General features: G+C 42.9%; 1 protein-coding gene across 1 annotated transcript in view; it reads left to right on the top strand.

Moving 5' to 3' along the window:
* Positions 1-13506, top strand: part of TEX49 (testis expressed 49) — a 29251-nt gene extending 15745 nt beyond the window's left edge. Inside the window, exons 2-4 of the mRNA XM_039221100.1 lie at positions 10984-11106; positions 12757-12901; positions 13330-13506. Of these exons, the coding sequence (XP_039077031.1) occupies positions 10984-11106; positions 12757-12901; positions 13330-13378 (317 nt within the window). The 3' untranslated portion in view covers positions 13379-13506. The remainder of the gene's footprint in view (positions 1-10983; positions 11107-12756; positions 12902-13329) is intronic.
* Positions 13507-13628: the final 122 nt, after the last annotated feature.

Here is a 13628-nt window from a genome sequence, read left to right on the forward strand (position 1 = left end):
CGGTCTCATAGCTGAAGTCTGGGCCCATATGGCCAAGGTCTAGGGCACACGAGGCTGACTCTAGGAGCTCACTATAGGACTATGAAACTCCAGGAAGTTAGAGTGTTGAACTCCAGGGAAACCTATCAAGACAAAGGTTCATGTAAATGGCTCTCCTTCGAGGACACTTAGTCTTCCTAGAATGACTAGTACTGTAGCAGCAAACTTCAGGTGGGCACTCAGGACTGCGTGACAATTCTGATGTAGTTCTCTAGTCACTCCCCTACTCCTCAAGACAACTATTTCACATCTCTTCTCTCAAGTCTCTAAAACCCCTCTCCCATCCTCACTTTGAGCTGATAACTTCTTTGTTCCTTATTTCACTAAGAAAATAGAAGCAATCAGAAGAGACTTCCCATCGTGACATCTAACATTCCACATCTAACTTCCCTCTAGCACAGTGAATGAAATGACTCCATTTGTGCACTGGATCTCACCCCCTCTCATCTACTCAAGGATTTTGCTCCTGAAACTATCTCCTTCTCCTTCAGTTTTTCCTCCTAAATAAATTATTTCCATAAGTATATAAATGTTCTGCAGCCTCTTCCAAGGGGGGGGAGGGGAGGAAGGCTCTCCCTTTACTCTCAAAATATTATTCCCATTTCTTTCTCCACCATTCTCTCCCCCTTCCCACCCCAGATTATACCACAACTCCTAGAAAGAGTAGTTTGTACTCATCAGCTAGAGAAAAACCACCATGCTGATAGGCCTCACTTTAAATTCATGATCACTAAACTCAGGTGGGCCTTTATGGATGCCCAGAAGTCAGACTACATTTCCTTGTTCCATACACTCTCTCACAATGCTGGAGGCCTCATTATGCTTTCCCTTTCCTCAGACCTCCAACAGTTCCTCCTCTAGCCTCACTTTCAGATAATGACTTGTCTTCTATTTCACAGTTTTCATTGTGAAAACATAAGCAATTAGAAGATTATTTCTTACAACCTCACACAAATCACATCTATCCATCTATATGCATCTGTGCCCACATGTGTCTTTCAATGAATGAACGCTCATCTTTTTGCCTGTTCAAAGGACACTACTCCAATACTATTTACACTCTATTTCATCCATTTTTCCATCTCTGGTCATTCCTATCTGCATACATGCATGCTACAGTTTCTTCCATCTTAAACAATTTCCTATTCCCCTGCCCCCTATGCAGAAAAATTCCTCAAGAGTTGTCTGGTCTTGCTGTCTCCATTTCTTCTCCTTCCATTCTCTTGAACTCATGCCAATCAGGCACTTGCCCCAGTCATTCCAATGAAACTGCTTGTATCTAGTCACCAACGTTCATATCCGCTTACCATGTTGATGTTCTCTTAGGTCTCATCTTGTTTAACAGATCAACAGAAAACTGCAACAGGGCTCAGATCATTCTGACTCCTGGTACTGCTGAGGCTGCTTGCAGTATATGATCAGCTGGGAGGAGAGGTTTGGGCCTGTGGACCACCAGGTGGGAACTTGCCTCACATGTTTCTATTATTTGAGAACAGGTTTGGGAAATTAACAAGGAAGGGGGCAGGAAGAGGATGAATAAAATACAGTATTGTATTTGGCTCCTAGCAAGCCAAATCCACTTGCTTCCCCAGTCTTCTTAATCCTGACTGATAGGTCCATTAATTCAAGGAACCCACAGTTTCTGACTCTGCTGCCCCTTATTTCCACAATCCAAACAATCTTGCAGGACTCTTATTTGTAATCCACACTTGTCTTTGGAATGATCAACTGATTTCACCTTGTCAACACATTCACTCAAGTGGCTTGACCCTTTTCTGTCCACCTGCACTAGCACTTCAGCCTGTTCTCCATGCTCAAATTAGCCACACTGTTAACCTTGCCCATCACCTAGGGCCTTAACAGCAACCATAAAAATGAATGTATTAATACTAACACTTCTATCACTCTTACTATAAGGATATTTTTAAGTCATTCACAATTTTTCTTTGACGAAAGATGGTTTTTTTCCCTCTGTAGGTGTGAGTGTATTAACATTCTACTTAAAAGGGCCCACTCAAGCTTTCCTTATTATAGTCATAATGAAAACTCATAGAGGTGAGTCAACACATGTAACCAAATATTCTGCAAGTCTCTGCCTTCTTCCTTTCTTTTCCTCCTGATAAAGAACCAAAATAGAAAAACCAAAGGGGAAAACGGTGTGGGGAGCATTCTTAGGTCTATCCTTGACTTCATATCAAAACAACTTCAGGTATCCAAAGTTGTTCAGGCTCAGGGGGCTAACTCACACTAAGCAAATAAAGAGTGCCTCAGTTTCCTTGCCTGTAAATGAAGATAATAATGCCTTATAGATCTGTTGTGGAAATTAAATGAAATAACATATGTAATGCTCGTAAGACCTAACACACGAGGGGCGCCTGGGTGGCTTAGTCGGTTAAGCGTCCGACTTTCACTTAGGTCATGATCTCGCGGTTCNAAGCACTTTAGACATAGCCGCCTATTTAGGCTTCACCGTAGTCCTGCAAGGAAAATATTATTCTTGCATCACAGATGAAGAAACTGAGGCACAGACAAGTTAGGTGATCTGTCTTGTACATCATAGCATGATCTCTCTTCTGGTTAAAAAGAAACAGATGAAAAACTGAAGAACACAGGGGCGCCTGGGTGGCTTAGTCAGTTAAGCGTCCGACTTTCACTTAGGTCATGATCTCGCGGTTTGTGGGTTCGGGCCCCGCGTCGGGCTCTGTGCTGACTGCCAGCTCAGAGCCTGGAGCCTGTTTCAGTCTGTGACTCCCTCTCTTTCTGACCCTCTCCTGCTCACGCTGTCTCTCTCTCTCTCCTAGAAATAAATAAAACATTAAAAAAAAAAAGACCTAACACACGAAACTGTACAATAGGTGACTGGAGGAAAAGTTATAAACCGTTAATATGTTATTATATAGGTATGGAATATATTTGTATACTTCTCAAGACATACTTGCCAGGATAGGGTATCTGGAAAGCAGTATTTTTAACTATTAAGATTCCTTGAGAAGTAAAAACTACTGACTGGCTTCAAAGGATTTTTCATTCAGTTACAGCTGTCTGCACAGGAGAACCCCTCACCAGTGACCAGAACTCACATGTCCACCAATTAGTAGATTCCTGCCCTCCCAAACTCACCCTTCCTGATCCTAATACTGGCCCCTGCAGTTTTGGTCCAGCTTCCAGAGTTTGTTCATCTTATGCCCTGGACTCTTGAATGCCTAAGCTTTCCCTGTCCTTTGCCTCTGTCCTCCCCTGGGGAGCATGACCCTATATCTGCCCTTTCCTTTGCAGACTGTCTCACCACCTGCTTTGAACTCTGCTCGTCCATCTAAGCTTCATACCTGAGCAGTCCTCTTAGTCCAGAGTTTCACTATCTCGATTTCAGACAAATTAAGTTTTATTTGGCCCTTTGCTGAGACAACTCCCTTGTCCTGTTGCATGAAAACCCTACGTCAGTCTAAACCTCATCATAACACAAATCTACACTCAGGACATTTTCCATTGATAGAGTCTTAGAGGCAAGTTGATGGGGGTGGTGGAAGAGATTATGCTTGTTTTTGTCTCGAGACAAATTACGGTTCCTTGCCAGACTCTAGCAACTGCACTCTAGCCAGACACAGTGACGTTCAAGCTCCACACATCTTCATCCACTGCTGCTTTTATCATTCCTCTTCCCAGAAGAATTCACCGAGTCCTCAGAGTTGCTCTTCCAATTCTTTTTTTTCTTAATGTTTATTTTTGAGAGAGACAGAGAGAGAACTTCAGTGGAGGAGCAGAGAGAGAGGGAGACAATCTGAAGCTGGTTCTGTGCTGTCCAATGTGGGGCTCAAACCCATGAATTGTGACATCATGACCTGAGCCCAAACCAAGTCAGATGCTTAACCGACTGAGCCACCTGGGCACCCATCTAAATAATCTCTTCAAAGAAAGAGTAAGCCTCAAATACATGGTAAAAGCTGAGCACTTCTCACTTGCATTCTCATTTTCTGGATCCTGTCAGAGGATACTAGATGGTTTTCCCCACCCTGGCTGGAATGCTCTTTGCTCAATCTTCTAGGTCTTCTGATCTCTCCGAACGGCCTGTTTGGTGACCCACCTGTTAGGAGACAGCTGGGGATCCCATTCTTAGATTCCAGCAGAGGGCACTATAGTCTGTTTTTTCAAATGGGAGTGGGAATGGCACAATTCAGCCAAGAATGAATTGCCCAAAGCCTCTAAACCCCTCTGCCTTCCCAAATGGATAAATTTACTGAAGTTAGAGAAATGTTACTTGGGGGCACATGGGTGGCTCTGTCAGTTAAGCATCGGACTCTTGATTTCAGCTCAGGTAACGATCTCACAGTTGTGAGAGCAAGCTCCGTGTCACGCTTCACTGGGCTTGGGTGTGGAGCCTGCCTAAGATTCTCTCTCCCTCTCCCTCTGCTCCTCCTCTGCCCCCAGCCTCCCCACCCCCATGTGCGCACTCTCTCTCTCAAAAAAAAAAATTTTTTTTAATAATAAGAAAATAAATGTTTCTTGGAAACCCATACATCTTATAGCTGCTATAGACCATCATCCCCTATCCACCTGAAACTAGAGGAGGGAAGATACTCAGGCTACTCATAGCTACAGTCTGCCAAAGCCTAAGAAGGAGGCACCACAAGGTGGGTGACTATGTCTGTATAACAGCAGATAGGCCACTTTTTCTGTGAGAGTGCAGCATTTCCCCCGTGGTTTTCTGCACTGGCACCCGTCCAGTCTACTGCAGAGTGGCCCACCAGGTTTAGTCTTCTGCTTCCCCAATGCTAGCCATAGGAAATGATACTCCACATTTCAGTGGAGCTCAAGGAGGCAGGGATCTGCCTTTGGAATGAGATAATTATATCCTGTGCCCCACCCAACTCAAGTCTGGTCCCAGGGTGAGCAGATACCTTTTACAGGACCCCCATTGAGCTGTACACAAGGGACCCCAACAAGAGGCCAGTTTTATCAGTTTATGTTTTCCCTTAGTCTTTTGTCTTGCCTGGAAGGTTGAATAGATGATTTCAAGAACAGGTTGGTGTGTTGGTTAACAGCATGGGCTCTGGATCCAAACTGCTTGAGTTAAATTCATGTCTCTGCCATAGGCTAGTTCAGTGTATTTGGGCAAATTACTAAACTTCTCTAGGACTCTTTTCCCCCATTTGTAAAATAATAATAGTACCTACCTTTTATAGTTGTGCTGAGCACATTCATTATTAGTTTGGTTTATTGTTATTATCTCCAGAAGATCCATGTAGTCCCTCTTACATCAACAGTCTGCAGCCAGCACTAGGCCTCTGTTATCCCATACCCCATCTACTTCCCCTGTGTTCAGAATCCTGAACAAATGCACCACTTTGAGGAAGATATTTTTGGACATGGAGGCAAAGGAACTGCCCCCATATGTAAAATGTGCCCTGGTTCTCTGGTCTTCTGCTCCTGTCCACTTCCTCCCAATGCACTGACAATGTTCTTATGTCAAGGAAGACCATAAATCAACATGGTCTTCCAAACACTTCAAACTGGCTTCAGCCAATTTCAATCTCTGTTACTGCTCCAGCCAACTTCAAGGTATTAATGCCCAGTATCTGATAGGAAATCCTAGATACATTTTTTTATGTAAAATACCATATTTTCTCTCAAACTGATCTTGTGTGAATTTTCTAGTCATGGTGCTATTACTCTGCTTGCAGCAATACCAACTTGCAGGTAATGTGTGTTAGATATTATCACCACTGTATACTAAGCATTTGGAACAGTCAAGCAAGTATTCTAACCTACAAGTCAGAATTCTGGTAGCCATTGAGGTAGACCCATTCTAAAAATTCTTCAACCTGAAAACATTGTGGCTGTCACTCCCAGTTCCAGCTAACCAGAGGCAATAGGCAAAGTAGTGGATAACTAAGATTTTGTGATTACCCCAGTGGCCCTGGGAAGCCTAAAGTATTCAGAAACCTGCAACATTAATTTGGGTAAGTAGAAGATCCACCCAAGTACTTTTACACCACCCCAAGTCCTTCATGGTACATTCAAAGTATTAGATGCACTCTTATGGCAACTCCCAATTTATGGCCCTGTTCTAGAAGAAACTGTCAGGGCCTTTTGTATCTATTTACCACCAAAAACTATATGGAGCATAAAATTAACTGGGGGGATGAAGAACCTCTATTACACTACCAACAAAATGGTGGGTTCCTCTACCCTGCCACAGTATAGAGTTTGGTTATAAAGAACTCATTGCCTCCCTCCACCTAAAACATGCCCATTCACAATAGCTGTGGCACAATTTTTACCTACAGCTCACTGCCCTTGACCCCAAGTGGCTTTCAAAACTTGGCAGCTGGGGGAAATTATGGGTTACCAAAAGTATCTTCCAGTTTGCCAAAAACCCAATCCAAAGAGTATGCCAGCTGGTGCTTGATTCAGGAGGAAGGCATCCAAATGAGAGATACTGTCTTAACACACCTCCATGTACACTTATATGGGAAGCTGGGAGCCTACTACTTAGAAACTGAGATTAAATAGAAAACATGACCTGGCTGTACCCTTAAGGACATTCAGTCTGAGGCCTCAGGACCAGATAAAGAGCTCCTACAATTACTTGCACCCAGACCAATAATTACTCACAGTCAAGGTCCCTTTGCCCACTAGGAATATGCTCTTGCTCTTCCTCCTCAGTCCACATCTACTCAGCCACAGACATTCTGGCACCCCCACCTTGCCCAAAGTCAAATGACACTATTTTCAGGAAGTGGCCCCTCATTGTGGTAACCTGTGATGAAGTACAAATCAGCCCCCAGGTTCAGTTCAGGCTTCCAGAACTCCATATTCTGTCACCTGTCCAAATCCTCAATTGGCAAAGGAAGGGTTTCAAATAGTGCCTCACTCCGGTGGTATTATTCTCAGAGAACGTGAAAGGAGATTTCAACCAGAGAGCAAAAGTGGGGAAGGAAGGACAAAAATGAATGAATAGGGTCAAGTCAGAATGAAGGGGGAAAGCAGGATCCAGGGTAAAACTCCAGAAGAGAAGTGGCATCCCCTCTCTCTACCAGAGGTGAGTCAACAATCACAACAATTTCTGGAGAGAATGGCAAACTGATCCAGTTCCTGACAAGCTCAGGAGTCTGAGATGCAAGCCAAATCTAGCCTATTTAAGCAGAACATGAATTTATTAAAATAATATTGGTGGGATAACATCAAAAAGCTTCTGCACAGCATAGGAAAACAATCAACAAAATGAAAAGACAGCTCGCAGAATGGGAGAAGATAGTTTTAAACCATATATTTGATAAAGGAATAATATTCAAAGCAAGAAATTCCTGTAACTCAAAAGCAAAAACAAAGACAAAACAGTGATTAAAAATCTGACAGAAGATCTGTGCACCTGGGTGGCTCAGTTGGTTGAAAAAACTGACATAAGATCTGAGTAGACATTTTTCCAAAGACGACATACATATGGCCAACAGGTATATGAAAAAGATGCTCAACATCACTAATCTTCAGGGAAATGCAAGTTAAAATTATAATGAGGAGTACATAGGTGGCCCAGTGGGTTAGGTGTCTGACTTTGGCTCAGGTCATGATATGGTTTATGGATTCGAGTCCCACATCGGACTCTTTGCTTACAGCTCAGAACCTGGACCCTGCTTTGGATTCTGTGCCTCCCTCTCTACCCCTCCCCAGTTCCCTCTCTCTCTGCCCCTCCCTGGTTCTCTCTGTCTCAAAAATAAGTAAATATTAAAAAAATTATAATTACAGTGAGATACCACCTCACACCTGTAAAAGTGGCTGTTATTAAGAAAAAAGGGGGTGCCTGGGTGGCTCTGTTAGTTAAGCTTCCGACTGTTGATTTTGGCTTGGGTCATGATCTTCGATTTGTGAGTTCTAGCCCCACCTCAGGCTCCAGGCTGGGGCCTGCTTGAGATTCTCTCTCCCCCTCTCTCTGCCCGTTCCCCACTCCGTCTCTCTAAATAAACTGAAAAAAAATGCTGGTGAGGATGTGGAGAAAAGGGGGGGAACCTTTGTTCATTCATGGGAATGTAAATTGGTGCAATGCATGGAAAACAGTATGGAGTTTCTGCAAAAAAAGTAAAAGTAAATCCTGTTTCTGGGTATATACCCAAAGGAATTGAAATTATGATCTCAGGGGCTCGGTCGGTTAAGTGTCCGACTTTGGCTCAGGTCATGATCTCACAGTTTGTGGGTTTGAGCCCTGTGTCGGGCTCTGTGCTGACAGCTAGCTTAGAGCCGGGAGCCTGTTTCAGGTTGTGTCTCCCTTTCTCTCTGACACCCTGCTCTTGCTGTCTCTCTCAGAAATAAATAAAACACTAAAAAAAATTATGATCTCAAAGAGATATCTGCACTCCCATGTTCATTACAGCATCATTCACAGTAACCAAAACATGGAAGCAACATAAATGTCCATCAATGCACAAATGGTTAAAGAAAATATGGTAACACACACACACACACACACAAATATTATTCAGCCTTTAAAAAGAAGGAAGTCCTGCCATTTGCAACAACATGGGTGAACCCAGAAGACATGCTAGGTGAAATAAGCCAGACAAAGAAGGAAAAGTACTATATGATACTACTTCATGAAGAACTTGGGGCACCTGAGTGGCCCAGTCAGTTAAGCGTCCGACTTCGGCTCAGGTCATGATCTCGCGGTTCGTGCTGGCAGCTCAGAACCTGGAGCCTGTTTCAGATTCTGTCTGTCTGTCTCTCTTTGCCCCCTCCCCAGCTCATGTTCTGTCTCTCTCTGTCTCAAAAATAAACTATAAAAATTTTTTAAATAAATAAAAAAATAAAAATAATCAAACTTAACAGAAGCAGAGAATAGAATGGTGGTTGCCAGGAGCTGGGGGGAGGGATAAGTGGAGGGGTAGTAGTCAAAGGGTACAAAGTCTCAGTTATAGAAGTCCTAAGAGTGCCCGGGTGGCTCAGTCAGTTGAGTATCCAACTCGTGATTTTGGCTCAGGTAATGATCTCTTGGTGGTGAGATCGAGCCCTGCATCAGGCTCAACACTGAGTGTGGAACCTGCTTGGGATGTTTTCTTTCTCACACATTCACAAAATAAACATTTAAAAAATGTTACTTAAAAAAAAAGGATAAGTCCTAGAGATCTACTGTACAGCACAGAATCTATAGTTAATACTGTATAATATACTAAAAAACTTCCTAAAAGCGTGTCTCCTGTTAAATGTTCTTATCACAGAATAAATTACAATAAAGAGGAGGGGAGGGAATTTTTGGAAGGGATGGATAGGTTTATGGCATAGTCTGGTGATGGTTTCACAAGTATATACTTACCTCCAAAACCATACGTACAACTAATTTTATGTCAATTTTACGATAAAGTAATTCCTTTAAAAAGAATATTGGGAAGTGCATAGAGCTGTAAAAGGAACAGAGAACCAAATTTGGTGGCTAATAACCAGAAACAATGTTCAGAATCATGCTGCAGACCTGTTTGGCATAAACACTGCTGCATTCATTACCGTAGCAGACACTAAGGACACCAGGCTCTGGATGCTGCTGCTAGAAATAAGATGCAGCTTCACCGCTGCAACTTCCCATTAGTAGACAAAGACTTTACATAGCCCCTGCTTCTTTGCAGCCTCATCCTTAACCCAGAATCTGAGGCAGATGTGTTTGACCTCACTAAAACTCTTTGCCCATGCCCTAGCTGCAAGAGAGGCTGGCACCTTAGTCCATTTGGGATGCTGTCACAGAATGCCATAGACTGGGTAGCTTATAAACAACAGAAATTTTCACAGTTTTGGAGGCTAGAAGTACAAGATCAGTGTGCCAGCCTGGTCAGATAAGGGCCTTCTTTCAGGTTGCAGACTTCTCATTGTGCCCTCATGTGGTGGCAGGGGAGAGGGAGCTCTCTGAGGCTTTTTTAGAAAGGCACTAATAAGGGCTCTATCTTTATGAGCTAATCACCTCCCAAAGGCCCCACTTCCAAATACTATCACCTTGAGAAATAGATTTTCAACATAGGAATTTAGGGGAGACACAAACATTTAGACCTGAATAAGGAAGTTCTGGTCTTTTCAGCCTCCATAGTGAGATTCCAGTTTTGCCTTGGAGAGGATTCCTAAGCCTCCATAAGAATGCTAGGTTTATATTGCCCTACCCTAGGGAATGCCTGAGTGGCTGAGTTGGTTGGGCGTCCGACTTCAGCTCAGGTTATGATCCTGCAGTCTGTGAGTTCAAGCCTCGTGTCAGGCTCTGCACTGACAGCTCAGAGCCCAGAGCCTGCTTCAGATTATGTCTGTCTCTCTCGCTCTCTCTGCCCCTCCCCCACTCACACTCTGTCTCCAAAATAAAATAAAAACATAAAATATACACTGCTCTACTCTACCATACCTTACCTTACCTACTCTCCACCACTTTTCTAGCCCCTTCCCTCCCTGCCCCTCTCCATTTTACCAAGCACAAATCAGGCTCTAAATCAATAGCAAGCTAAAGCCTTTCTAATACTTCTATCTTCTAACACTTGCTATCCTGCTGCCTGAAATGCAATTCCTGATACCACTGTGTCTCATGGACTCCTTATTCTCCAAAACTTAGTTCAAACATAACTTTTCCTATTAGACCAATTAAAGCTCTTCAAGTATGCCAATGCCAGGAAATAGGTGTCCATCCAGATAAGGGGCCTTTTTCACCTGCACTAACCTGAAGTGTCTGTCAGTATCCTGATTCCAGCTGGAAGCCATTCAAAACCCAGGAGTCGGAGAGGAGCAAGAGAATGGGGAGGGAGGTTTGTGATCACTGGGTTCTCTCTCCCTCCCTTCTGACACAGGCATTGCAAATTGACTTCTGAGATCAGATTTCAGTGGCTAGGAGAGACCCCTGCCATGTGCCTGGCTGGCATGGAGGCCAGTGACTCAGAAAACCAAATAGTCCCACTTGTTAAGTATTTATAATAAGTCTGCTTCTTGTTTCAGACCAGAAGGAACCAGTGCCCACTAGGCTTCCCCCTATTATCTCAGAAGATGGGAATTATTCTGTGCACCAGAATAGCCAGACAAGGTATCATGAAGCTGTAAAGAAGGTGTTGTTAAAGACATGTAAGTATCTTGGAGTGGGCAGTATGCTAGAGGCAGAACAGATATGCCTGAGTTCATAAAGAATACCTGGGTTGTGGTGGGGCATGATTTTAGGGCAGGGGAAAAGCGGGGGGAAAACAGCCAAGAAGGGAGGCTGAGAAAAGGAGGGAGAAAGTAGACTTGAATGGGGTGAGCAAGATAAAACAAAAATTGAATCAGACTAGAAGCAGAAGCCCTATATTTTAGTCCTAGTTTTTTTAAGTGTCTCACCTTCGGTAATCACTTAACACTTACTGATTTGTTAAGGAAAAAAAAAAATGCCTATCCTACCAATCTTACAGAACTATGAGTATCACAACAAAATGAGACAATTTAAGAGAGTACTTTTTATATTATATGCTATGCCTGTGAGTAGTGGTAGACCAAGCACTAGCTTTGGAATTTGAATGGAGTTTAAACTTCAAACAAGTTGTGTGACCTTGGACAAGTTCCTTTAACCACGTAAGCTCTCTGAACCATGTGAAAATGGGAATCATATTCTAGCATTGTTATAAAAGTTAGAGAAAATGCATCTAGGACAAACTACTGATACATGTGAGAACTAGGAATCTTCAGAGAGTTATGCCATGTAAAGAAAATCAGTCCCCAAAAGATCACACACTGTATGATGCCATTTATATAACATTCTTACAATCACAAAATTATAGAAATGAAGAACACATTATTGACTACCAAGGAGGGGATTGGAGAATATGACTATAAAAGGCCAATTCCCTTCCCCGTTGGGGGAAATTAAGTAAAGGGTACACAGGATTTATGTTATCATTTCTTACAACTATATGTGAATTCATAATTATCTCAAAATTAAAATCTACTTTAGAAAACTAAGATACTTTCAGAAATTTAAAGAGACATGTGTGAAAAAGAGTATCTAAGAGTTATTTTTCATAGCAAATTCTTTTTAAGAGCTTGCTATTAATAGAAAAACAACTAAGTCAAAAATGTAACATCTGCTCAATGGTATATTAGGGATTTTTTTAAAATAATGATTATAAAGACTATATAGTCAGGATATTGGGCTATAATTCTAAGTTTAAAGAATATACAAATATTATATAGTGGTATAATTAGATTTATCCAAGTAAAGAATAAAAAAAAAAAAAAACCCTAAGTCTGATACTATTCAAAATCTTAAAAACACCTAATACATTTAAAACATAATAGACACTTGGTAAGTGAATCTATTAGCAGTACCTAAATATTAGGTATTCATTGCTGAGTTTCAGAGAATTACTTGAAATGAGCAAAGGAAGCAATTTTTTTAGAGACAGAAGGGAATGAGAATGATTAAGCTTGGGAGCAAGGGGTTAGAGCCCGTAGACCCATCCTGCACATTTCCCTAAGGGGTTGGCCGCTTATTTTTCCACCATCTTAGCACTTGGGAAATCTCTCTTGGAGAGAGCTTAGTAACAGCAGGAAGAACCAAGACTGATTCAACTGACCATGAAGGGTGTGAGATGCTGGAATCCGGAAGTGAAGCTGGGTGTGGTGACCAGATTCCCAGGACTTCTCAGCACCTGGTCAGGCCCAGTTGCTAGGCTGGGCTTGTGCTGCCACGAGAAAGCAAAGAACTTGAAAAAATTGGATAACCTGCCCTCCCCCAACATTCAGTCCCCAATCAGGTCTTCAGAGTCCCCTTGACTGATGCTCAGAACTTCAGCTTCTGGCGGTCCCATGATCCAGGAGTACGCCCAGAGGAAACCATGCCATGGATCCAGAGCCCCCACCACTGCCTCATTAAAAGCCCAATGACCAGGTTAGGCTGAAATCGGTGAGGGTGGGGAGGCTAAGGGAAGTACTCCATCCTTAGAGACTGCTTCACTCTACTAAGAGTTAGGGAATAGAAGACAAAGTTTAGGTCTTACCAGGAAAAGCTGGTCCCAGAATCTGGGCAATGTTGGCATTCAAAGGAGTTAAAGATTTGTTTGTGTCTATGAATTTCATCTTGTGGACAGGACTTCTGGAGCAAGCACAAGACAAATGTCTATAGGGGTTCAGGGATGTTTCCACTCCCTTCATTGCTGCCTCCACCTTCCAACCACCATTCATAGGCAGCAGCCCTACTTCCTCATTACTGCTCCTGCCCTTTCTGCCATGAGGCAGTCTTGGGAGCTGCGTTTAAGGACACCACCACACACACACCAGCCTGGCCTGGCTGAATCTGAGACCCTCTCTCTCTTCCAGGTTTATGGATCACTCTATTCTGAGTGACAGAAACTTCAGTCTGTATTGAGCAGGATGTGTTTGCAAGATGGACTATGGAAGCAGGCAAAAAAGGAGAAAACGGGAGAAGGTGTCCTGGTTCCACTGAGGGACTAATGGGAGAGGATCTCAAGAGTAAACAGATTGGATTAGAAGTCACTTGCGTGCACTGGCAGTGAGGGGAAGGGAAATTATTCCAATACCCAAATTCCTCTGACATCAGATGTGTGGGAGCCAGAACTTGGTGTTTGGTCTGGAAGGGGCCAGAGTACAGGAAAGAC

Source organism: Hyaena hyaena, unplaced genomic scaffold (assembly GCF_003009895.1).
Source record: "Hyaena hyaena isolate Hyena2069 unplaced genomic scaffold, ASM300989v1 scaffold_936, whole genome shotgun sequence".
Lineage (NCBI taxonomy): Eukaryota > Metazoa > Chordata > Mammalia > Carnivora > Hyaenidae > Hyaena > Hyaena hyaena.